Source organism: Pteronotus mesoamericanus, unplaced genomic scaffold (genome assembly GCF_021234165.1).
Source record: "Pteronotus mesoamericanus isolate MK-2021 breed Mesoamerican mustached bat unplaced genomic scaffold, CSHL_Meso_final scaffold_167, whole genome shotgun sequence".
Classification (NCBI taxonomy): Eukaryota; Metazoa; Chordata; class Mammalia; order Chiroptera; family Mormoopidae; genus Pteronotus; species Pteronotus mesoamericanus.
The window spans coordinates 16,907,812-16,934,290 of NW_026555308.1; the positions used below are offsets into that span (position 1 = coordinate 16,907,812).

Consider the following 26,479-nt stretch of genomic DNA (forward strand, 5'->3'; position numbering starts at 1 on the left):
TCAAGTGTAAAATAATTCATTTAGTCTTGGTACAAAAGAACTTTCTAAAACTCTGAAAACTTTTAGCAAAGTAAATAATTTACCCATCATGGAGAGAAAGGTTTAATGTACTTACTTTATTATTCTGATTAGTGGGAAGCCACTAACTAAACCATACATAGGGCTAAATTTAAAGAATTAAAGTTTAAGGTTGCAACATCTGAAATTGTTAAATATCAGCAATTTTATATGGCTCAACCAAATAAAATGAAAACACTCAAAGTACTAAACTGAACCAACTGAATACAATTTGATATCATACCTGTTTTACAAGGACTTTTAGTGAACACATTTGTTTAAAAATGAGTTCATCTGCTGATCATCCAGAGACTAAGACAAACAATTCAGATAAGATGTGACCTCCACAATCAAGACTCATAAGTAAAAGAAATGTGGCTTCCAGTTCAGATGAGTCACTGAAGCAAAAACTCAAAAGGAAGAACAAATTTTTGATGGTACTTCAAAGTTTCCAGAAACATGGCCTTGGAGCATCAGATATTACTCTAAACATAGCAGACAGACAGGTACAGAAAGTTGGTCTGATCCATATATGACATAAGGCCACCTACCAAGACTGGGAGATGTAGCAGATCTACCTAATACATAGAAAAAAAACACAGAGAGGCAGCAAAAATGGGGACACAAAGAAACATGTACCAAATAGAAGAACAGAAGAAATCTCCAGGAAAAAAAAAATCCCTAAGTGAATGGAGGCAAGCAATCTACCAGATATAAACTTCAAAACACTGTTTATAAGGGTGTTCAAGGAACTTAGTGAGAACTGCAACAAAGAGATGATATACATAAAAAAGGACATAGAAACCATAAAAAAGAACCAGACAAAAGTGAAAATCTATTAACTAAAATGAAGAATGAACTAGAAGGTATCAACAGCAGATTAGATGAAGCAGAGGACCAAATCAGAGATTTGGAAGACAATGCAGAAAAAATGCTCCCCAAAAACAGGAAAAAAATATTTTTAAATGAGGATTGCTTAAAGGACTTCTGGGACACCATCAAGCATAACAATTTCCACAACATACGGGCACCAGAAGGAGAAGAAAAAAAGCAAGGGATTCAGAGCCTATTTTTAAAAAAATAATGACTGAAAACTACCTTAAAGTGATAAAGGAAATAGACATTCAAGTCCAGGAAGCACAGAGAGTCCCAAACATGATGAGCCCAAATAGGCCCAAAAAAAGACACATCATAATTAAAATGTCAAATATTCAGGACAAAGAATTTTAATGCATCAAGAAAAAGGCAGTTAGTTACCTACAAGGTTGCTCCCATTAGCCTGTCAGCTGAATTCTCAACAGAAAATTTGCAGGCCAGAAGGGAGTGGCACAACATATATCCAAAGTGATGAAAAGCAAGGACCTACAACCAAGACCACTGTACCCAGCAAGGCTCTCTTTTGAAATTGAAGGAGAGATAAAGAGCTTCCCAGAACAGAAAACACTGAAGGAGCTCATCAGCACCAAACCAGTATTAAAAGAAATATTAGGGGACTTCTTTACAAAAAAGTAGAAAAAAAAAAAGAGCACAAATGTTATGAAGGGGGACTTCCAAAAACAGGTATTATCTCCTGGAGGATGACCCCTTGTAGTACAGTCTTCCCCTGCTATGTGAGTGTTCTAGGAACCCATCTGTATTAGTGTACCAACTGGTGTTGTTGTGAGAGGCTGTGTTCAGCTTCAGTGAATTTTTTTGAAGACACCTTCAAGGCATTTGCCCATTTCATAACGGGTGATTTATGAGTGCACCTGCCCAAGTCGTGCTGAGTGTTCAGTTTTTGTCCAAAAACAGCATGCTCCTGTTCCCCAACCTCTCTATGCACCTGATCTCACCTCACAAGTGATTTTTTTTGTTGTTGTTGTTTCCTTGAATAGAAAAAGTCTTCAAAGGGAAACGGTTTGCTGATATGGAAGAGGTGAAACAAAAAAGGCAGAAACACTAAAAGGAATCAAAACTGATAAATTCAAAAACTGTTTTGAGGAGTGGGAAAAAAAGTCTTAATAAGTGTATTGCATCAAATGGAGAGTACTTTGAAGGTGACTGAAGTTTAATCATGTAAAAATAAATATGTAACTTTTATAAATAAATTATGTTTTTGTGTCCCCCTCATAATAACAAAATGGCAATAACTTTGTCCTATTAACATTCACTTAAAAAATAAATAATTAAATGCTTCAATTAAAAGACATAGGGTAGCTGAATGGAGAAGAAAAAAAGACCCAGACATCAGCTCTCTACAAGAAATACACTTTGGATTGAAAAACACATCAGACTGAAAATAAAGGAATGAAAAAATGTATTTCATGAAAATAAAAGTATTTTTAAAAGGCTGGGGTAGCAATACTTATACCAGATATAACAGACTTTAAAACAAAGGCTATCATAAAAGTCAAAGACATTACATCATGATAAAGGGATCTATTCAACAGGAGGCTATAACCCTTATAAACATTTGTATGTCCAACCTATAAACACCTGAATATATAAGGCAAACACTGATGGACATAAATGGAGAGATCAATAGTAATATAGTCATAGTCAGGGACTTTAATACCCCATTGACATCAATGGGTAGATCTTCTAGACAGAAAACCAACAGGAAAACCATAGCCTTAAACAACACATTAGACCAGTTGGATTGAATTGATATTTTTAGAGCATTTCACTCAAAAACAGAAGAATATAAGGTACATTTTTTCAAGTATACATGGAATATTTTCCAGGATAGACCACACATTAGGTCACAAAACAAGTCTCAATATATTTAAGAAGACTGAAATCATATCAAGCAACTTTACCAACTACAATGTTATGAAACTAGAAATCAATTGCAAGAAAAAAACTGAGAAACACACAGACATATGGAGGCTAAATAACATGCTACTAAACAGTCAATAGGTTAATTATGATATCAAAGTAGAAATCAAAATATATCTTGTGACAAATGAAAATAAAAAGTCCTAAGAGGGAAGGTCATAGCAATACAGGCCTATCCCAAGAAACAAGAAAAAAAAAATGAAATGAAAAATCTAACCTTACCCCTGAAGGAACTACAAAAGAACAACAAACATACCCCAAAGTGAGTAGAACAAAGGAAATAATGAAGACCAGGGTGGAAGTAAACAAAACAGAGTCTGAAAAAAACACAAAATATCACTGAAACCAAGAGCTTTTTCATTGAAAAGATAAACAAGACAGGTAAACCTTTAATCAGACCCTCACAATAAAATAAAAAAAGACCCAAATAAGTAAAATCAGAAACAAAAGAGAAGTGACAACAGATGCCACAGAAATACAAAAAAATTATAAGAAAATACTACAAACAATTATATGACAACAAATTGGACAGTCTGGAAAAAAATGGATAAATTCCTAGAATCATGCAATATTCCAAGGCTGAATTAGAAAGAAATAAAAATTATCTGAACAGACCTATAACAACCAATGAAATAAAAGCAGCAATCAAAACATTCCCAACAAAAGTCCTGGACTGGATAACTTCACAGGTAAATTTTACCAAACATACAAAGGAGAAATAAGAGCTATCTTTCTCAAACTGTTTCAAAAAATTCAAGAGGAAGGACAACTCCCAAGTTCATTTTATAGAGCCAGCATTACCTAGATTCCAAAACTAAATAAAGACACCACAAAGAAAGAAAATTATAAATTATAGGTCAATATCCCTGATGAACATGGATGCAAAAATCCTCAACAAAATATTAGCAAACCGAATTCAACAATACTTTATAAAGATCATACACCACGATTAAGTGGGATTTATCCCAGGGATTCAGGCTGGTTCACGTCCACACATCAATTAGTATGATATACCACCTTTTAAAAATAAAGGTAAAAATCTTATATCAATACATGCAGAAAAACCATTTGACAAAACCCAGCACCCATTTATGATAAAAACTCTCTGCAAAGTGGGAATAGAGGGAAGATACTTCAACATAATGAAGGCCATAGATGACAGGCCCACAGCTAACATCATGCTAAACAGGAAAAATCTAAAATTATTTTGCTTACGATCAGGACAAGACAAGCTTGTCCATTTTCACCACTTTTAGTCAATATAGTATTGAAAGTCCCAGCCACAGCAATTATGCAAGAAAAAGAAATAAAAGGTATCCAGACTGAAATGGAAGAAGTAAAACTGTCATTATTTGCAGATGGCATGATGCTATATAGGGAGAACCCTAAAGATTCCATGAAGAAACTACTAGAACATAAATAAACTCAGTAAAGTAGCAAGGTATGACAGGAAATGCCCAAAAACTGGAATTTATTTATTAAAAATTCTGTATTTATTCTACATGCTTAAATTTAGTCACCTTTGCAGTATTGTCTATTTGATGCAATACACCTATTGAGACATTTTTTCCACTGCTCAAAACAGTTTTTGGACTCATAGATTTTGGTGCCTTTCAGTGCTTCTGTTGTTTTTGATTTCACCTCTTCCACATCAGCAAAATGTTTCCTTTTGAGGACATTTTTCATCCCGTGAAACAACAAAAAAAGTCACTTGGGGTGAGACTGGGTAAATATGGAGAGTGGGATCATGCCTTTTTGGGTCAAAAATTGCAGAACACTCAGCACAGTGTGGGCTGGTGCACTTGTAAATCACCCATCATGAAATGGGCAAATGCACTGAAAGGGTCTTCAAAAAAATTCACTGAAGCCGAACAGAGCCTCTTACAACAATGCCAGCTGGCACACGGATACAGATGGGTTCCTGGAACACTCACCTTGCAGGTGAAGCCCTTATTACAAGGACTGTGCCCCCACAAGATAATTCTTTTTTGGGGGGGTCCCCTCATACAAAATGAATATTCATAAATTGGTTGTATTTTTACATGTGAAAAATGAACTATTAGAAAAAGAAACTAAGAAAAAAAATCCCATTTACAATTCCATAAAAATAGGTACCTTGGAATAAATTTAACCAAGGAGGTGAAAGACCTGTACTCAAAAAATTTTAAGACACCGAAGAAAGAAATTGAACAAGATACAAATAAATGTAAGGATATGCATGTTTATAGATAGAAAGACTTAACCTTGTTAAAATATCTATACTACCCAAAGCAAGCTATAGATTCAACACAATCCTTGTCCAAATACCAGTAGCATATTTCACAGGACTAGACCAAATAATACAAAATAACCACAAATAGCCACAACAATCTTGAGAAAGAACAACAAAGTTGGAGGTGTCACAATACCTATCATCAAACTATACTACAAAGCTATAGTAATCAAAACAGCATGGTACTGGCATAAAAAAAGACACATAGACCAAAGTAACAGAATATAGAGCCCAGAAATAACCCATGCCTATATGGTCAATCAGTAAAAGAAAAAGAAGGCAAGACTATACAATGAAATAAAGGCAGTTTATTCAACTAACAGTGTTGGGAAAATTAAACAGATACATTTAAAAAAATGAAACTAGATCACCTTCTTACACCATGTACAAGAATGAACTCAAAATGGATTAAAAACTTAATGTAAGACCCAAACCATCAAACTCCTGAAAGAAAACATAGGCAGTAAATTCTCTGACATTGCTTTCAGTAATATTTTTTTTTCTGCTCTATTCTCCTTGGGCAAGGGAAACAAAAGAAAAAAACAAATGGGATAATACCAAACTAAAAAGTTTTTGCACAGCAAAGGAAGTCATCAACAAAATGAAAAGGCAATCCAACGAATGGGGGAAAATAATTCACCAATGATACATCCAATTAAGGGTTACTTTCCAAAATTTATAAAGAACTCATACAAGTCAAAACCAAAAAAAAAAAATCCAATTAAAAACTGGGATAGAGGGTCTGAATAAATATTTCCTCAAAGAGGACATACAGATGGCTAATAGACTTATGAAAAGATGCTCAATATCACTAATCATTAGAGAAATGCACATTAAAACCACAATGAGATATCACCTCATACTTGTCAGAAGAGCTATCATCAATAAATCAACCAACAGCAAGTGTTGGTCAAGTTGTGGAGAATAGTGAACCACTGTGCACTATTTGTGGGAATGCAAATTGGTGCAGCCACTACAGAAAACACGATGGAATTTCCTCAAAATATTAAAAATAGAACTAGCTTATGATCCAGAAATTCAACTTCTGAGTATATATCTGAAGAAATCCAAAACACTATTTTGAAAAGATACATGTACCCTGTAGTCAATTGTGGCATTATTTACAATAGCCGAGATGTGGAAGCCATCCAACTTACAGATGATAGGATAGAGTGGTACATATATACAATTGAATGTTATAAAAACGAACGAAATCTTACCATTTGTGACAACATGGATGGACCTAAGGGTATTATGCTAAATGAAGTAAGTCAGAGAGAGAAATATAAATACCATGTGATTCCACTTATGTATGAAATCTAAAGAAGAAAATAAATGAACAGATAGAAACAAACTTTAAGATATGGAGAAGAAAGTGAGGGTTGCCAGAGGGAAGAGAGGTGGGGTACTGAATAAAAAGGTTAAGGCATTAAGAAATACAAATCAGTAGTTACAAAATAGTCTTGGGGATACAAATTACAGCATAGAGAATATGGAGTAATATTGTAATAACTATGTATGGTGCCAAGTGGGTACTAGAATATTGGGAGGATCACTTTGTAAATTATATAACTATCTGACCACTATGCCGTTGACCTGAAATCAACATAAAATAATACTGAATGTCAAAAAGTTCATAATCTTGTATGGTATTAGTCCAAAAAACTTGAACGGGTATATTAAAGAAAAAGAAAGGAGTGATCCTGATAGAAGTTATTAGTGACCAGTAAGTTCTTGTTGAATGAATATATAAATGAATGATGCATTGGGCCCATAAATATTATGTGAGTTATCCAAAGTCTCCAAAATTCCTGGTTTGTAGTTCTGTAGCCAACACTAGTTGCTCACGCATCTGATTTTACAGCCTTTACCATATATCAGTGATTCTCAAACTTTAATATCCTCAGAACCATCTGAGGTAGCACTTGAACAACATATTCCTGGGCCCACTTCCAGAGATTTTAATCCAGCCTATATACACTGGAGCTGAAGTAGCTGTAGTACAACAAGAGCCCCAAGAAATTTTGATACAGTTGTTTCACTGATGTAGGTAAATATTCCCATTAGTATAAATCTTGAATCTAGTACTTCCCAACTTAAAATCAACATGAATATTTTGGGCTCCATAAGTCCACATCTCTCAACACGTTCTCCAAAATAATAATAAATAATGACTAAAACAAAAAGTAAAACTATAGCATTACTGTAAGACAGAAAACTCCTAAAGCTTCAAAAACAAAAGAGCAGGTTTTGTGATCCTGATACCACAAGAAGTAGAATTCAAGCCAAAAAGCATTAAATGCAACAAATTAAATATAACAAAGAAGGTCATTTTTGAATGCTAAAAGTAATAGTTCACAGTGAAAATATAGTGGGTTTTCATATCTATACACCAAATAATACAGCAACCATCTTTCTGAATCAATACAGTAGATACAATAAGACACAGGCAGAATTCCCCAAAATAGGAAATATTACCACCCTACTCTTAGTACAAGCAATGAGTGAAAATACAGAAAACTTAAGTAATATAATAAAAAAAGAAAGACCTTATGCATATGCATCAAATTTTACTCTAAGAAAACAGACAATACACTTTCTTCTCAACCTCAGGATAAGAGTTGTAAAAAAATAGCCACAAAGGAAACATCTGTGCATTTTGAAAAATAGAAATATTACAAACAACACTCTGATCACAATGCAATAAAATTAAAAATTTTGTAAAGCCATCCACCTGGAAATTAAACAAATCTTGACTCCAGGGTAAATACAGACCAAAATTAAAGAGTTTCTAAAAATAATGATAATTAAAAAAACACACAAAAGAATCAGTTGAAAACTTTCAAGCAATAAGAAGAATACTGAAAGCCTTAACAACTTTTAGCAATGAAAATATTTGAGTTTCAGCACCAGCTCAGAAAGCTAGAAAAAGAACAACAAAGTAAACCAAAAGGACGTACAAGGAAGGCAGTAAAAAATATAAAAGCAGAAATTAATGAGTTAGCAAATAGAAAAATAATAGACCTAATTAATAAATCAAAATTTTAGTTTTTAAAAAGCAATTAAGAAAATGAGTTTTAGCTTATTTAATCAAGGAAAAAGGGAGAAAGCAGAAATATATAAAGTAAGGAATCAAGGGGGAGAAATAAGCAATGAAACAAGATTTTTTTAAACAAAGGAGAGGCTAATTTGCAGATGTCTATGCAAATAAATTTGAAAGCCTAGATGAAAAGGACAATTTCCTAGGGAAAGGCATTTTATGAAGCTTGATCTCATTAGAGACAAAAACCTTTATCAGACCTATTTCTCCAGGAAAAAGCTATCAAGGAATTACCACATATAAAAATCATCAGAACCAGATGATGTAACAGGTGAATCCTACCAAACTTTCAAAGACCAGGTGGTAATAATGCTCCATAAACTGTTTCAGAGCATTGATACAATAATTCATTGTATAATGCATTGATACTTAAACCTCTTAAGGACCGTAGAAAAAGAAAGAGAGAATGATTTACAAATATTGATGCAAATGTTCTAAAATATTTGTGACTATTGCATTAAGAAAATAATACACTATGACATGATGAAATTTATTCCATGGATGCAAATTTGGTTCAATATTATGAAATCCATAATGCATAATATTAATAGATATGGGAAGAATACAACTGATGATTATCTGTACAGATACTGAAAATATTGAAAAGCCTTCAACAAATTCAACTCATCCTAAGAAAAAACTCAAGAAAATAGGAATTAATGGATACTTTCTTAACATGGTAAACAACTATACTATAGTTACATAGACAGCTTCTTCCTTAATAGGGAAACACTTAAGGCATTTCTACTAAGGTCAGGAACAGGGCAAGGGTACCCACTCCCACTCCCTCTCCACATGGTACTGGAGAGGTTAGGAAATGTAAGTGACTACCAGACAGATACCATCTTTAACCAAGTGATCAACATTGACACCACCAGGATTGAGACAAATAGATCCCCTGTGTGTCCTCATAAGATGGACTGAGATGAACAAATCACTCTTGTAGTATTCCTGAACAATAGCATAACCTGAATCTAATTCTGAAGAAATAGATAAATCCAAAGTGAAAGATACTTTTCAAAATAACTGGACTGCAGTCTTCAAAAATGTCAATGTCATGAAAGACAAAGAAAACATGGAAGGACTGTTTCAAAACAAAAAAATCGTAACAATGAATATAATAAATGATCTAGGGCTTTCTTTTTGTATTATGCACATTATTGAGACAACTGGTAAAATATGAATAAATTCTGCAAATACATAATACTACCACATTGTACTATGGTTATGCAAGAAAATATCCTTGTTCTCAGGATACACACAGTGAAGTATTTAGAGGTAATGAGTCATCATGCTTGCAACTTATTCTCAAATGGTTCAGGAAAAAAATAAGTACCTATGGACAGATATACATATTGTAATATGTTAACATTTGAGGAATCTGGGGAAAGGGTATATAGAATTCATGCAACTTTTCTGTAAGTCTGAATTTATGTTAAAATGAAAACTTTAAAAAGGAACAATAATGATAATAACAAACTCCTTTGATTCTCAAAGTTCTCAGCTACAACCTCGTGACTTCGCCCTCTCACAATAAAACCTGTCCGGAGTAGTCAATTTGCACTCTCCATTTCCTCCCTCCCATTCATTCCCTAACCAGCCCGTCAGGGTTGTACACCCTTAAGATCATCCCTGAGCTTCCTGTTGCCCAGCCCCCTGCGTGCTTCTTTTGCCATCTCAGTACCACTCATGGCTAGTGGCCGCTCCTCTCTGGAAACACTCTCCTCTTCTGAATCCCCTGTCACTACATTTTCCTGGATTTCTTCCCCCTTCATTAACTGTTCCTTCTCCACATCTTTTGCTGAATTCCCCTCCTCTTCAGTGCTCTGAATGCTGGAGTGGTATAGCACTCTGTTCTTGGTCCAGCCTCGTTGCCAGCTTTCCTTACGGATCCCAGCGTGGATGAAATGCCATTTCTATGCTGACACCTCCAGAGGTGTTGTATCCAAGCCCAACCTCTCTCCTGAGCTCCAGATTCACAAACCATTCTGTTTGATATCTCCAATTGCATGACTAACAGTCAAATAATCACACTTCACATGTCCAAAGTAGAATTCTTAAACATCTCCCAAATCCGGTTTTCAGTCTCCCCTGCCCTAGTAAATGGCACTAACATCCAGCCATATGTTTCCATCTAAAACCCAGCTGTCTCCCCTCATTACCTCCCATGTAGACCTCTGTCTTCTTTGCTCCATCTCATTTTACTCACCGGAGTTGGAGCTCCTACCTGAACTACCCTCCAGACTGGGACTCCTTGCTTCACTCTTGCTTACACAACCCATCCCCCCACAGAATTCAAAGTGGCCTTTTAGAAACAAACCAGGTCATAACACTTCCCTCTATCAAATCTCCAGTCACCACAAATATCACTACAAACCTTAGTATCCCACAGCTAATAAGACAGTATCACAAACTGGGTGGCTTAAAAAAGCAGAAATTGAATCTCTCACAGTCTGGAAACTATGGGGTTGCCCAAAATGTTTGTGTAGTTTTATCTGTAAAGTAAAATACACATTTTTCATTTTTTAACAATATCTTTATTGACTTGGATATTTTGAGTATGTTGGCTATCTCCCCCATGGTATAACGTTGATTTTCTCAATTAATGTCTCAATTTGATTGCTATCAACTTCAACTGGTCTACCCGGCCATGGAGCATCATCTAGCAAGAAATCTCCGGCACAAAACTTCAAAAACCACTTTTGACACTTTCAGTTAGTCATAGCACCTTCTCCATACAATTATATTCAGTTGGATCTTTACCTTTCTTGAAATAATAAAACATAATATGCCAAATGTGGCTTATTTTCTTCCATCTTAATATTAAAATGGCTACACACAAATTCACCAACTTCGATACTTTTTTTTTAAATGCACTGCTGATATGACAGCTGTCACAATACAATCTAACAAAATTGTTTCAAATGAAGTTAGACTACTAAGTGCTACTAGAGTCATCATATGAAGAAAACTAAACGGACTTTTTGTCCCATAGAGGCCTGAATGCAAGGTGTCAACAGGGCAAAGCTTTCAAGGCCATAGGAAAGATGACAGCTGGTAGTCCTTGGTGTCCTTTGGCTTGTATGTGCACCCCTCCATTCTGCCTGTCTTCCTGTAGCCCTCTTCCCTCCGCGTCTGCCTTGTCTCTTTGTCTCTCCTCTTCTTATAAAGACATCAGTCATCTTGGATTGAAGGCCCATCCTAACATGACACCTTAACTAAGTTCTTCTACAAAGACCCTATTTTCACATAATGGCACCATCTGAGGTTCCAGATGGACTTGAAGTTTTTTGGGGGGTACACTCTTCAACCGAATATGCCAATTTTATTCCCAGTGGAGTAAATCCCATTTTTTTTTTAGCATTGCACACAGTCCTGTATGACCTGGTTCTTACCTACCTTACCATCCTCAACAAACCCCTTGCCAGTATCCGCTAACAGCTCCCAAATAAAGCCCAGCACATTCCAAACTCAGGGCTTTTCTAAGGACTGTTCTTTCTGTCAGGAGAGTGGTTCTGCCAGGTGCTTCACCTGCTGGCCCGTCCGCATCTCCTCTCCTTCCTCAGTGAACCTTCTCTAAAGTACACCCTCATTGCCAGTTACTCTATAATTAGCACCCTGTTTATTTACTTCAAAGCACTTATTACAATCCATAATTATCTATTATTTACTTTTTCCCAGTTTATTTTGTCTCCCATTATAATCTCAGCATCTAGCATAGTGCCTGGTACATGAGAGTGAATCACTGAGTGTTCACTGACTGAATCAATAAATTGAAATGAGTACAGAGACTGTATCATACACATCTGTTATCCCATAGTACACTCCCATGGCTGTCTACATAGTCCTTGAAAATGCTTGTTGAAATCAATTAATAAATTCCATCAATTTTCTCTAAACCACAATTTCTGCCTACCCAAGAACTCTCCTCATCAGACTTTGTAAGACAAAAACAATGGCTCTAACCCTGCCACTAGATTCCAAGTATGTATTAAGAATTATGTCGGGGGGGGGGCCGGGTGAAAAAGGAGAAGGGATTAAGAAAACTAAATAAACCTTAATAGACAATAGTATGGTGATTACCAGAAGGAAGGTGGGGGGGATAGAAGAGAATAAAAGGGGGGGTGGATAAATGGTGATGGAAGGAGACTTAACTTGGGGTGGTGAACATACAATATAATATACAGATGACTTATTATAGACTTGCACACCTGAAACCTACATAGTTTCATTAACTAATGTCACCCCAATACATTCAAAAAAATAAATTAATTAAAATTTAAAAAGAAGTAAGTAACTAGCAAAGCACTGTTAAAGACTCACCTAATTTCTGATGATCAGGTATTGCTTAAGCAGACCCATATGCAAAGTGGGATTGTATTCATCATGATGAAAACAAGCTACAGCTTATTTAACTTCTTCAAGGTCATGTTATGAGTAGGATTGTGCTATTAAAAAATCATTTGTGTCCATATAATATTTGAGAGTTATAGAGAGCTCGATATTATTATTAAGGGTCAAGTGTACAGCAAGGTGCTGCCCATGGAGGCAGCAAATGGACCATTAAAGGAATTTTCATGGAATAGTAATTTGCAATACAGCTACTTGAAGCAATTTTGTATTTATTTATTCAATTGAATTATTTATGTTATTCATAATGAAATGAAACTCAAACAGCATTGATGCCATCACATTTTCCTTTGCTTTCATTTGGTTTCCTGCATATGACTATTTTTATGCAAATGAGGTTATGATGACATTAAACATTTCCTACTGATTTTCTAAGAACAAATATGTTCTCTCCATATGTCACAGTCTTCTTTTTCCTGCATCCATCCTCAAAGCTCTGTTGGCTGATCAGAATTTCTTCTAAATTAACTCTAAGGACATTCCATCTGTAATACTGATGAGCCCGTCTCCCTCTGCAGTGCCCATGTATCACTCCCATTAATACCTGAATTTAGCCCATTTTGCCCTTACCTCCAGAAGCCTTATTTATCCCCCACCCCCAGCTCTTACAGTGTTGTAAATCTCACCTTGTTACAAAGCACCGTGGCACTCCCCTGCTCTACTCACAGAGCAAAAACGACAGAGAACCCCACACGTAAAAGCAAAAGCAGAAAGGCGTTGTGGTTGCAGAGACATTTGCCTCTATCGATTATATTCAGGGCTCAGGAACAATTGTTTTCAGGACAAATCAGAGTGGAATTCAGCAGGCTGCCTACCCTGGGCTCATGTAGGCTACCTTGCGCTTTCTTTTAAGTGTAAGGGTGTGAGCGTGTGTGTGTCTGAGTTTGTTTTAATTTAGATGCACTATGAGAGTGAGGGGCAGTGGAACTGGGCAGGCAGAGAAATCCCCTAGAAACACATAGGTTGCAGGTTCCAAGTCTAGAGTCATTTCTGATTGTTATATGAAGTGAGCTATTCTCCAAGAGTTCCCAAGTGCCTACAACCCTTACTTAAAACATCGAAGGGCTACAGAAGCAAGAACAACCATTTATGTAAATTCCAACATAGGTTTGATTTAAGGTTATAAATCAAGAATCCCATTTCTTATAAATACACTTGGGGAACATGATTTTGGGGAATGTGAATTCAGAACTCAATGACCCTAAATGCTGTGAACAGGCCGCAGAGCTGATCATTTGCATAGATAGAAGGTTCACATTGGCTTCTAGCCACTGATTTCAAGTTCCTCATGCACAGAATTGAAACTTGTCCAGAAAACTCTCTACAGCAAAAATGAAGGGGTATTTTTCTGAGGCCTCACTTCAATGCATTTAGATGAGAATCCTCTCAGGTTCCAATAAAAGATTGAATTAAATTTGTAAATTCATAAACTTTTGGGCCCAGCAAGCAGTGGGAATCCTTTCTTAAAAATTAGCCCAAGTCTTTGACCGCTATCATGTTTATGCAGTAACCTCTCTTACTGCAAATGGTAACTTGGTTTCATTCTGTTCTACACCTCTGTGTTTGAGACATCCCAGAGAGTTGCCATGGGATATAATAAAATTCTAAAAAGAAGATAATTCAAAATGAAGTTGATTTCTATTAACTTTCATTTGTTCAATAAGTGAATGCAACATGAGAATAGAGGATGGGAAGGGACAAGTCAGGAGAGGGAGGTGACACAAGCTAAACCACCAACAAAGGGCAGGAGCATCCCCGAGTGTGGGGACCCCTGTCCTGTCCTGACCCTCATTTTCTCTTCCACCTGCCTCCACACCTGGAGAATCTCAGAAGATGGTGGGGCCCCGGGATGCTCAAGTTTTTAAAATAAGAATCACTCAGGGAACTTGGAAAAATATATCCATTTACAACTTTTTTTCTGGTCTACCAGCTCTGTCGCAGGACACAGGAAGACATTTTAACCAGCAGCTCTGGTGATACAAATGCAAGGACCATGCCTCCCAAAACATGGCAGGTTCGCCATTTCTCAATCTTGTGAAATATTGGGGTCATCTGGGGGACTTATTAAAAGTAATTTTATTTTTGGGGGGCCGCACTCTCAAAGACTCTGCTTGCTTACTCTGGAGTAGAGTCTGGACATCCCAATCTTAACAGCTCCCCAGGTGATTTCAATACACAGTTGGGGCTGGGAATCATTGGGGTAGGGACACGAGGTGCCTTTAATCAAGCATGGATGTGAGCCCTATAGGAGCTTCTATCTTTCACTTCTACGATTTCTGACGCCTTTATCCAAAGAGCATTCCAGGCTTCTGTTTGAATAATCATATTTGTTCCAAGAGTCACCTCCTTTCAGAGCAAGCAGGAAATATGATGAAAACAGAGCCATTCGCCTCTTATCTGTAACATCTGGAGATATTAAGACAGGAGCATCTGACTGAGGCAACGAAGGGTTTACTTTCTGCCGCCCCAATCCTAGAACAGCCTGCGAGATGCGGAAGCAGTGCCTCCCCACCTCCCAGCTGCCCTTGCACAAGCTTTGGAGACCCAGTCAAGCTCCACATTGGAGCAGCTTCACACAGTCTCAAAAGTCAAAACTTCACTGAGTACACAGGCATTCTGCAGGCAAGGCCACAGCTGAATAATGCCCCATCTTTCACAATCTTCCTTACCCTTTCAGAGGTTCTCAACATACAGAATTAATTCATAGAAAGTGTCCAAGACCTCAGACCAGGAACTCTGTTGGGCTCAGCAACCAACATTTTTAGCAAGCCCAAAGACCTCACTTTAAGAAATACTATATAATGTGCTTTTACGTATTAAGTTCTTCTCATAAAAAATTATTTTCATATGTGGGGGAAAAATCATTGCAATTCATGAAAAAATAAGATCATACGTTGTACTATGTTCTTGGTCTGACCACTATTGCTGATAGCAAAGAAGAAGCAGGAGGCAGCTGGTCCCATGCCATCAGCATTCCCATGTCTCCCCAGCCCTCAGGACACCTGGACCGACCTTCCTTCACACAGAAGCTGTGATGGATCTCAAAGCTCAACTTTCTGATCCTACCAAAGAGAGCCCTAGGGAACGATGTGCCCTTCCCAGGCACTCACCACAGCCTGATGTCTGTCTCAGGCCCTGGATTCCTGTGCCAAGTTGGGCACAAGGAATGCTAACGACCCAAGATCTAAGTTTTTCATGTGAGGGAGACATAGAGTCGTAAGCCCCTTTTCAAGAAGATACTTTCCAAAAGATTCTGTCATTCCATGCAAAGTGTTTTAATGACAAGAGGTATGTATGGTAAAGTATCTCTAAAAATAATTGCAGCTAATGTTTATTGATCAGATATCATTAATCTATGAGAAGAGCTGAGCCTAATGCCTGGTATATTAGTCTATGCAGTTCCCGTGTGACAATTTACTCCCCACGACCATTCCATTAAGTAGATATAATTACAACACTATTTTACATATGAGGAAACTGAGGCACAGAAGGGTTACATAACTGGCCCAAGGTCACATAGCCAGTAAGAGGCAAAGCTGGGATTAGAACACAGAGTTCCAAGTCCGTGCTCTTGACCTCTATATAAAACCTCTCATTAAGGTTTTTCAGTGATCCAGACATGCTCTTCAGACATAGGGAACCCACAAGTGTAAGACCGACATTCACCCACAAATACTTCAGGAACTATCATTTTCACATATTAAAAGGGAGGGCACCCCTACTTGCATATTTCCCTTTACCCCACAGCGAGGGGAGGCCCAGCTCTGACAAAAAATGTCCCTTCTCGTTGTGCCTCTAGGTTAAATCAACTCTACGATAAGATATCTCCTAAACCTTATAATATTTTTTTTTAATTTCTTTTTCCTGAATTTTACAAGAAAAAATACTATATCCCTTAAAGAAGGTTTCAATGATATTACACTACATGCCTACATACTAGGCAACCTTAATGAGCAGCAGTTAATCCAAATCAAAATAGAGCCCCAGGGGTGGTGGATTTCTGTTACAGTTGGAAGGGGTGAAAGGGAACAAGAGAAGAAAACTAAGGAAATCTATGTGCATGCATGTACACACATACACACATAATTCCTCAGAGAATTGTCCTGTCTCTAAGACTCGGAGTTTCTTTTTCTTCCAGAGGTACCAGTGTGGAGTAGGAGGTCTCAGTCTCTCATATGGAAGGGTGGGCAGGGCACTTGGTGAGGGGGAGGGCGCAGGTCCTGAAGACACACACACACAGCTGGGTCTGAATCGGGCGCCAGCATTCACTAGCTGTGTGACCTCAGGCAGGTTGCTCAACCTCTCCAAACCTCACTTTCCTCATTTATAAAACAGAGGTGGCAACAATTCAGAGAGAATTGTTAAATTTGCAATAACTTCAGAGAGCAGTTAAATTTAAACGAGATCAATAAAACACACAGCACAGTGACAAAAACATAAAAGGCAGTCAATGAAAGGGAATAATTATTGTGGTTGGTGATTCAGAGACACTCCTAAGATGTACCTATTTATTATTTCAACCAACAAGTATTTATTGGATGGCTACCCTCTGTGCCCACCTCTGTGAAAGGGAAAGTTTAACACAACATTCTCAACCATCTTTAAGATGCTTTCATTCTACATGAAAACTAACCTATGAGCCACAGGATAGCTATCGCCCAAGGAATGATTCAGAAAAGGAAAAGAAAAAAAAAGCCCAGCTACAGCTTCCATTATCAGATGTGTGCTTTGCACGGGGGAGGGAAAACTTGAGTTGAGTCTTGACCAATGGGAAGATTCATCCCACTAAATTGAAACACCACAACTCACATGGGCACACAACTCACAAACACACACAGACTCAACCTAAAACATCCCCTGGGCATGGATGATTCCCACATTTCCATGGTCAGTCCAGACATCAGTCCTGACCTCCAGACCCAAACATGCAGCTGTCTGCTGAACATGACGTGGGGTGGTCCCCAGATATCTCACGCGGCACGTGTCCACAGCAAATGCTGTTGGAATATAACAGGTTAGAGTTTGTGGCAATAAAAGGAAGAGGAGACTTTCCAAGTGAAGCAAAATAAATTCCCAAGAAATTTGACATCTGGATTTATAAGCAGGAGGCCAAAGGAGAAATTGAAGATAACAGTAGTAGAAACTGCCCATAAATTACCTACACAGTCTGGGAGGAGGAGGCAGCCATAAAATGTGGTCAGGGACCTCAGCAGTGCCCTTAATAAACACAGACAGATTTCTGTGCTGCTAGGTGGTCCCTCCCCTACATTACAAGATAATTGGGCAAGCAGATAATTAACATGCCATTATATAATAGAGAAGGGTATGTCTCAGCAGGGGGAAGGAACAGGGGTTTGTAAAGCCTTGTCAGGCTTCTGGTGTCACCAGACATTACCTTCTTGCTCACACGCGCAGAGCTAAATAATGAATAAAGCTGGACAGCTTTATCTCATGTTGTGACCTCAAGAAACCCATAACTATGGGGAACCCTGCACAAGCGGAACTGCAATCTTCTCCACAAACAGAAACGTCTGCAGGAATCTCTTTTCTGGTTAATGAATTCACTTCCTCTTTGTCTCTTCCCCAGCCAGAAACTTCTGATTGCCCCCAATTCATCCATATCCAATATTTGCCTTATCTTGCTGATTCTCAGAAAATTTCCTTGCATCTGGCCATTCTACTCCATCTCTTCTGAGTCCTTGGTTTGTTACAGAGAAATAACTGTGATCCTTACAAAACAGTCACTGTGGTATTAGAGGTCTCTCTTCTCTCCATTGGGCAGTGCCTCCCACAGAGCTGACACTCAGCAAATGTCAGGTGGACGGAGAACGGACTTACATTTAGCCATCCTGCCAGCAGCCTTCATCTCCTCTAACCTAGCCCCAACATTTCTCCCAGAGTAAGTAATAATTTTTAAAAATCGGAGTATAACCATAGTACCATCTTGCCTCACGTCCTTCATTGGTGTTCACTGAAACAGTAAAGTCTCTGCCTAACACAGGTTGGCACATGAGGTGCTTTGTGGGCCCCCCCTACAACCCCCCAATCTCTTCCACAATTCACTCTGGAAACTCTAAGCTCAGCCAAAAGATTTTGTGCTCTTCCCCTAAATCCAAGAACTTCTCCAGTCCTCCTCCTGCATGTGCCCTTCTCTCTCTCAAAGGCCCTGCCTTCTCTTCAGAGGAAAAATTCCCGCTCACCCTTAAGGCTGAGGTCGCCTCTGTGCTGTCTGCCCTCGGGCTTCTCCCAGGACAGCGCATTCCCTTGTCTTAGTGAGAGCCACCTGAAGGACTGTGAAGAGTCACTGCCGTCCCCTCTCCCTGGTTTCCCAGGAAGCCCAGATGCGCCTTGATCCTCTCCTGGCAGCCAGTGTCTCTCCAGTGCCTGGCAGACTGGAGATTTCAGCCCAGAGTCATTTTTAATAATTTAGAAAAAAAAACACAGACCAAAGGAATAGCGCGGAGCCTACAAAATAAGCCCACTGACATATATCAAAAGCATAAAATATACTACATTTAGCACTTTCAAATAAGAGAAAGAAAAGTTATTTACAATTTTTTTTTTAAAAAGCTGCTTTGAAAAAAACATAGACAAAATTTTTAAACAAAAGATACATACCATGTACTTTGAAAACAAACTCTAGTTGGATGGCGGAGTGAAATATGAGAGCCATGGAATAGCCACACAAAGCAGAATAGAATATTGATAAGTGTTCTGAGGGATGATATCTCCCTCAGCTTTGAAGCAGTAAAAAAAGGAAAATGGAAAGACTGACAGTTTGGGATTCATATAAATTTAAAATATATTTCCAGTGGAAGAAATAAAAATCACAGAATTAAAGTAAAATGAAAAGCAGTTTTTGGAATCTATTTGCATGAACTATGGCAAGCGAATGGTTAATCCCACTACTACCTAAAAAATTCTTTCATATTCAAAAGAGAAACAATTTTCTCAAAAGTAGTCTAATAATAACAAAACAATAAAAATTAAAGCAATATGAGTTTTTGCATAAAATTTTGCAATGCGATTAGCCAATTTAAATCCTCTGAACTTGGGAGAGCTTTTGGGGGGCTTCACAGGAAGGCTCTCACCCACTGGGAGTGGCTCTGGCCCCAGACAGCTGCCTCCCTTCCTTTCCTCAGGGCGTACAGATAGCAAAAGAAGCAGCTTTTACAGGCAAGGCCTTCACCACTTTAGGACAGCCAGGATTAATTTGCAATTAAAAAGGTTAATTTGGTAATGACTGCTGTGAAACTCACAATTTACAGTGCTGCCTCTGGTCATCATGCATGGCCTCAGGGCAAGCTCTCAAATTTATCTCTAATTCTACCTTCAAATTCCTCCTCTGAAGAGCGGCCAGAACAACCCAAAAAAACCCAAAAAGGCCAATGTGGTCCTGTCATTCAACCCAGCCCTCCAACTCCTTTTACCCAACTTTCACCCTTCCTATCTTGTACAGAATTTTTTGGTAGAGATGGACACTTATTGCTCAACTGAACTTCTGTTTTATTAAAACAAGACATATATAGTCTCATCCCATTTCTCTCATCTCAATTTCTAAATAAAAATGATTATGCTGCTATTTATTGATGTTTAATTTTAGAAATTTTCAATTGATTTTCTGTTTCTAAAGATAAAGATTTAAATTTCTTATACTACCCACCTAACTCACACATTTCATCTTTTCCTCTCCCAATATGTTTTTACCATAATTTGTAGTCAAGTAAATATCCATTATTTACATTTGTATGACTGTATTGCTCACAGCTGAGCCATAGATATATGGAACTGCAAATCTTAAGGAACTTTTGATTTTTGTGTAGCTAATAATTGCTTTGCTTTTTCACAAACTTTTTTTGTCTGCGTCTACCACTAATTCAGCCCCAAACTTTCTGAAGGAATAGTTTTAAAAAATCTTGCAAAGGCAACAGAAGAAAAATAAACAAGTAAGACTACATCAAATTAAAAAGCTTCTACATAGTAAAAGAAACCATCAACAAAATAAAAGGGCAACCTAATGAATGGGAGAAACTATTTTCAAACCATATCCAGATCGGGATAATTTCCAAAATATACTTAAAAAATGTATACAGCTCAATAGCAAAAAAAAAAAAAAAAATCTGATTTAAAAATGAGCAGAGGATCTGGATTTTTCCAAAGAAGCCATAAAGATGGGCAACAGGTACATGAAAAGATGCTCAGCTATCACTCATCACCAGGTAAATGCCAATCAAAACCGCAATGAGATATCACTTCACACCTGTCAGAATGGGTATTATCAAAGAGACAAGAAATAATTAAATGTTGGCAGGATGTGGAGAAAAGGGAACCCTCAGGCACTGTTGGTGGGAATGTAAATTGGTGTAGCCACTATGGAAAACAGTATAAATGGTCCCCAAAAGGTAAAAAAATAGAACTACCATATAACCCAGAAATTCCATTTCTGGGTATTTATTGAAAGAAATAAAACAACACTAATTCAAAAAGATATATGTTCCCCCATGTTCACTGAAGCATTATTTACAATAGCCAAGCTGGAAACCTAAGGGTCCACTGATATATGAATAATAAATACATAAGGAAAATGCAAGACACACAACACACACACACACACACACACACACACACACACACACTGGAATACTATTTTGCCAAAAAAATGAACATTTGCCATATGTAACAATAAGAATGGACCCTGGGGGCAGTATACTATGTGACATAAGGGAGACCAAGACAAGTACCATACAATCTCACTTATATGAAGAGTCTAACAAGAAAAATGAACAATCTCATGTATACAGAGAAAAAGATTAGTGGTCGCCAGAGGTGTGGGGGTGGGGGAATGGGTGAAGAGGGTTAAAAGATACACATTTTCAGTTATAAGACAAGTCCTGGGGTTCTAATGTACACAATGGTGACCATGATACAGTATGGAGTTTCATATTTGAAAGTTGCTGAAGTTGCTAAGAATAGATCTTAAAAGTTCTCATTACAAGAAAAAAATTCTGTAATTATTTATGGTGACAGACTTTAACTAGACTTATTGTGATGGTCATTTTACAATGTCAACAAATATCAAATCTTTATAACATACACCTGAAATAAATAAGATGTTGTATGTCAATTATATCTTGATAAAAAATATTCATTTTTAATAATCTAATATACTCAAAAGCACTAAATATTCAAATAATTCTAACCCTGCCCCCCTTTGGATATATACTTCCTACAGCCCCCCATCCTCCCATTCCAGTGCGACATGGTTGACCTCTTAGCTGGCTGCACGGCTGGCAGCCTGGAACAGCCTCATTCATCTTTCTCGGATCTGCTTTTAGTATTCTCTCATTTGAACCCCCTGTTTTCTCAATCCTATTATCAATCTTTCTTATTTTACTCCCTTGTTCTACTGCAGTATATCCTTGAGTAGCTTCCTGAAAACAGATGCAGGAAAGGTAAACTTATTGAGACCCTATAGAAATGCAATGTATTTACTTTGTGCTTGCTCTTGATACAAACTCTTCTATCTCTGCCTATAGAATTCTGAGTCAAAAATAATTTTTTCAACTTGTCTCCTAGCTTTTAATGCTGCTACGAAGAAATCCAATACCAACTCTGTTTAAGACACTTTTCTCTCTAAAAGCTTTTAGGACTTGCTTTTCATCCATGCTGTTCTGAAAATTTACATTTACATTTCTTAATCTAGGTTTAATTTTTTTTCCTTTCATTCATCATGTAGGCATTGGGTGAAACCTTTCAATCTGCAAGCTCTAGAGTTCAGGGAAATGTTCTTGTATCATTTGTTTGATGACTTTCTTATTTCTGTTTTCTCTGTTCTTTTCCCAATATTCCTATTAGTTGATGGTGAACCTGCTGGACTGATCTAATTTTTTTTAAATCTCTTCTCTCCTATTTTTTTTTTAATTTTTCTATCTTCCAGAAGAGTTCCTCAATGTTATCTTTCAACCTTTTATTGAATTATTTATTTCTACATCATTTATAACTTCCAAGACTTGTTTTTTATTCTATGAATATTACTTTAACATAGGGCTTGGCTCTTGTTCTGTGAATAAAACACAACATTCCATGATATCTCTATGTCATGAGTTATAGTTTTAAAATTTGTAGTCTCTGTTCCCTCCAAATGTGTTTTCTGTTTTTGTTGTTGCTGAGGCCTTTTATAACAGAGGTTCTCCTGAGATGTTTAGGGATCCTCTCTCTCCTTTCTTATTTTAGAGTAAATCAGCTATGTGTAGTTGAAGGGAGCTTTAACAGTGGGCCTAACTAACTAATAATAGTTAATGAACAGAACTCAATCATTTTGGGGGTATAGCCCCCAACTATCAGATATATTGATATATCTTAGGTTTTAGGCTAGAGATTTTTTTTTCTTTGTCTAGATGGTTTCCTCAGAGTGGTGTCTTCAAACACTTCCTGTGAGGGTATAAATGAAGTCTTGAGGGATAACAAGGCTGAGGGTGTTCTTATTTAGTATGCAACCTTATCATCTGTCCTAGGCTACATCTTATGAACTAAAACCCAGAGGGCACCTTCTCCAGAGAGTAAACTTCCCATATTCCACTAGGTAGAAAAGGAAAGACTCTGGTATGCAGAGCTGTAGAAAGGATCTGGAGTTGCAACTACAATCCTTCTGTTCAAATCTACCTCCCAGCCATCAGGAGTACCCAGAGACTTTGGTGTTGTGAGGTATAACTAGACTGCATTCTTCTGCTCTTACCTACTCTGCACCAACTGCAGAAGGTTGGGTCTCAGCCTCATCCAGCTTGCTGTCACCTTTCATCCATCCTCTTTCTATCTTCTAAAATTTTGTAGGTGACTCTTTCCCACTGTAAGTCTATCACAATAAGTCTAGTTAAAATCTGTCACCATACATAGTTACAGAATTTTTTTTCTTGTAATGAGAACCTGTTTGGCTGTCCCTTAAAGGTTGCCACCCTCTCTTATCCTTTATTATTATCTTAGTAAAACTTCGGGAGTGACCAGAAGTAAATGGTATGCTCAAGCCATCATGCTATACTACAGAGCACTATGGAGCTATGTATTCTTCCCGAGCATACCATGTTTGTATTTGTACCCTAACTCTGATCTTACTGTTCCCCTGCCTGGCCTGCCCTTATCCCTCTCCCTTCCTCAACTTTCCTACCTTTATTTGTCATTCAAAATTAAGTTCAGACTTCATCTTAAGTAGGAATCCTTCCCACATCCTCCTTGCACAAGCTATGTATATCTCTGACCTGATACACACCACATAGGCCACACTGTGCTGAAAATATCTGTCTGCGCATCTGCCTCCCTCCCTAGACAAATAGTAAGTAGGCAAGAACTGTGTCTTATTTGATGTTCTGCCTCTAGAATGGGGAAGAACATCTGGCACATAATAGGTACTCACTAATATTTGTTCAACTGACCCATTTGCAGTAGTTCCATGTTGGAAGCATTTTTATTCTTGTAGGAGTGAAAAAAAATATGACTCTCTTTATTTGCCAATGTCCAAATAAGGAAGGCTAATCAGAGAGTACCAGAAAATGAAAACAGCCAGATGTTTTTGAGAGCAAAAGTCCAGGAATACAAAATAGCTTCCAACAGGGGTGATGTATGTTTTCCTAGTGATTCAAATGAATATATGCTTATTAGGCAGGGAGAGAGATTTAACAGGTTCTTCGGCTAATCCTGCAATTTTAAATCCATTTAAGATAATTTTCTTTATCTCAAATCTGTTTTTCTCAGTAACCAGAATACTTAACTGATTTGTACAAAACCCATTTGAAAAAGAAATAATCTGCTCTAAACAAGGGCACACTTTGAATGGAAAAAGAGACACTACAAACCTTACAGAAAACGAAAAATCTGTTTGAGATGCCAAAGTGGACTCCTGCCTAGAAAATAGGTTTTCCTCCAGCATCTTGATTCTGTGAGCAATTTCATTTCTCTATTTCACAAGGAGCAAATAAATAATTCTTGAATCTGAGTGCACAGAACAAAGACCTTCCATAAGACAACCAAGAGGCAAACAAGCCGTTTAAAAAGTAAGAATCTCAGACAAAACAATATAAGCGGAAACAATCAGGGGAGGTACTTTCTAACCTATCGGCTTGGTGAAGCATTTTTTAAATAGCAGCATCCAGTTTGGGAAGGGCCAAGTAAAATTCCAAAACGGGTAAAGATTGCTATAAACTTCCTGGAGGGAAATGTCACAGTATGTGTTGAGAGCCTTCAAAAATAGTCCTACAATGTGATCTAATAATTACACTTTTAGAAGTGTGGATTAAGAACATAAATATCAAATTAATATATATATATGGACTTAAATGGGAAATATTCATCAAAGTGTTGTTTATTAATAATAAAAAAATTCAAAATAATGTAAATTCTGAACAATGAAAATAATGGTCATAACTGATAACATCAGAACATGCTCATGAAATAATGTTGAATGAAAAAAGAGATAAAACAATATATCACATGTTCATAATCTGTAGAGAAAATAGACTTGAAGACAATATACTAAGATTTTACCAGTTGCTATTTCTAGGTAATGAGGTCATGGTGATTTCTGTTTTTTATTTAAATTACTTTTTGTATTGCAGACCTTTTCTATATATTTCTGAGTTACTTGTATAAAAATTTAAATTTAGTCATTATTTCATAACCCACAGTGCTCACTTTATTGGTTGTGGAGGATAATGAGATAAAAGCTACCTCACTGGTTACAAATAACATGAGAAAATGTCACAGGCTCGGGTCCACACCACCCACATGATGCAGCAGGCTCCTCTGCCTGAATGAATCGGAACTTACTTGGTGGGACGATAATCCGGAATGGAACGATCCAGTGAGATTTTTTCACTGAGGTAGGAATTGTAGCCATATTTCTCATGGGGTCCTTTGGCTTTTTCCTCTTCAGCTGGGGAAAGGGTAGCAGGAAGGCCCCCTTTGCCCCGCCCACCATAACCTTCAATGAGCCCAAGAGATTTGGATAAGCCTAAAAAAAAGGGGAGAAAAAAGGAATTATTTGAAAACCACCATACCAGGATATGTCATTCCAATTCAGATGCAGCTTCGATGGAAATTTTAACATTACCTGTCACAGGAAAAAACAGAGGTCCTCATTTTATCAGTCTCAGGAATCTGCTCTAAACCTTTTTTTATTGAGAGGAGGAGCAAGGCAACCATTGAGTTGTGGGTTTAGGTCCTGCTACCAGTGAGAAAACTTTCCATTTTTGAGAACTGGGGCCTATAAAAGAGAGTGCATAGACTGAGAGAAATGGGAACCAAGGAGGACACAGAAAATGGGACAGAACTGGGGACATTATTCATGCTTGTTTTCCTCTCTCCACCAATGTTAGGTACGCCCGGAGATACTTGATTCAACACAGGATAAGAAAAGCCAGTAGCAGGAAACTGCCAACACATAGGTGTTTTTACTTCATTTGAACAGAGGACAATATACAGATTGATTTTATCATGAGTTTAAAGTGTGTAACAGTCTAACACAGTTCTTTACCTAATGGTTTTACTTACATTTCATTTAAATTGCAAAAGGTATACAAAATGCTTGAGAATAAATCACAGAGGGAAAAACCCCATAAGAGAGATAACTGCCAAGTAGAGTAGGAGGTCCCTGTCACAAGCCTCACTGAGCAGCTGCAAGTTCCCTGGATGGTGGCAGCTTTATAACTATTGTTCCATTATATGATAAACAGCTTGATGGGCAACTTTTAAATCCTGGAGTTATGGGAGATTTTGCTACTCAGCTAGAAAACTTTTGTTGTTAAGGGCTCTCATTCCCTTTGGCCATTTCAAAT

At 37.4% G+C, this 26,479-nt stretch overlaps 1 protein-coding gene across 3 annotated transcripts in view; it reads right to left on the reverse strand.

Annotated features, from left to right (window-relative positions):
* Positions 1-26,479, reverse strand: part of GALNT17 (polypeptide N-acetylgalactosaminyltransferase 17) — a 413,010-nt gene that overhangs the window by 239,241 nt on the left and 147,290 nt on the right. For all 3 annotated transcript variants that reach the window (XM_054589692.1, XM_054589691.1, XM_054589693.1), the window contains exon 2: positions 25,473-25,656. In XM_054589692.1, coding sequence (XP_054445667.1) covers positions 25,473-25,656 — 184 coding nt within the window. The remainder of the gene's footprint in view (positions 1-25,472; positions 25,657-26,479) is intronic.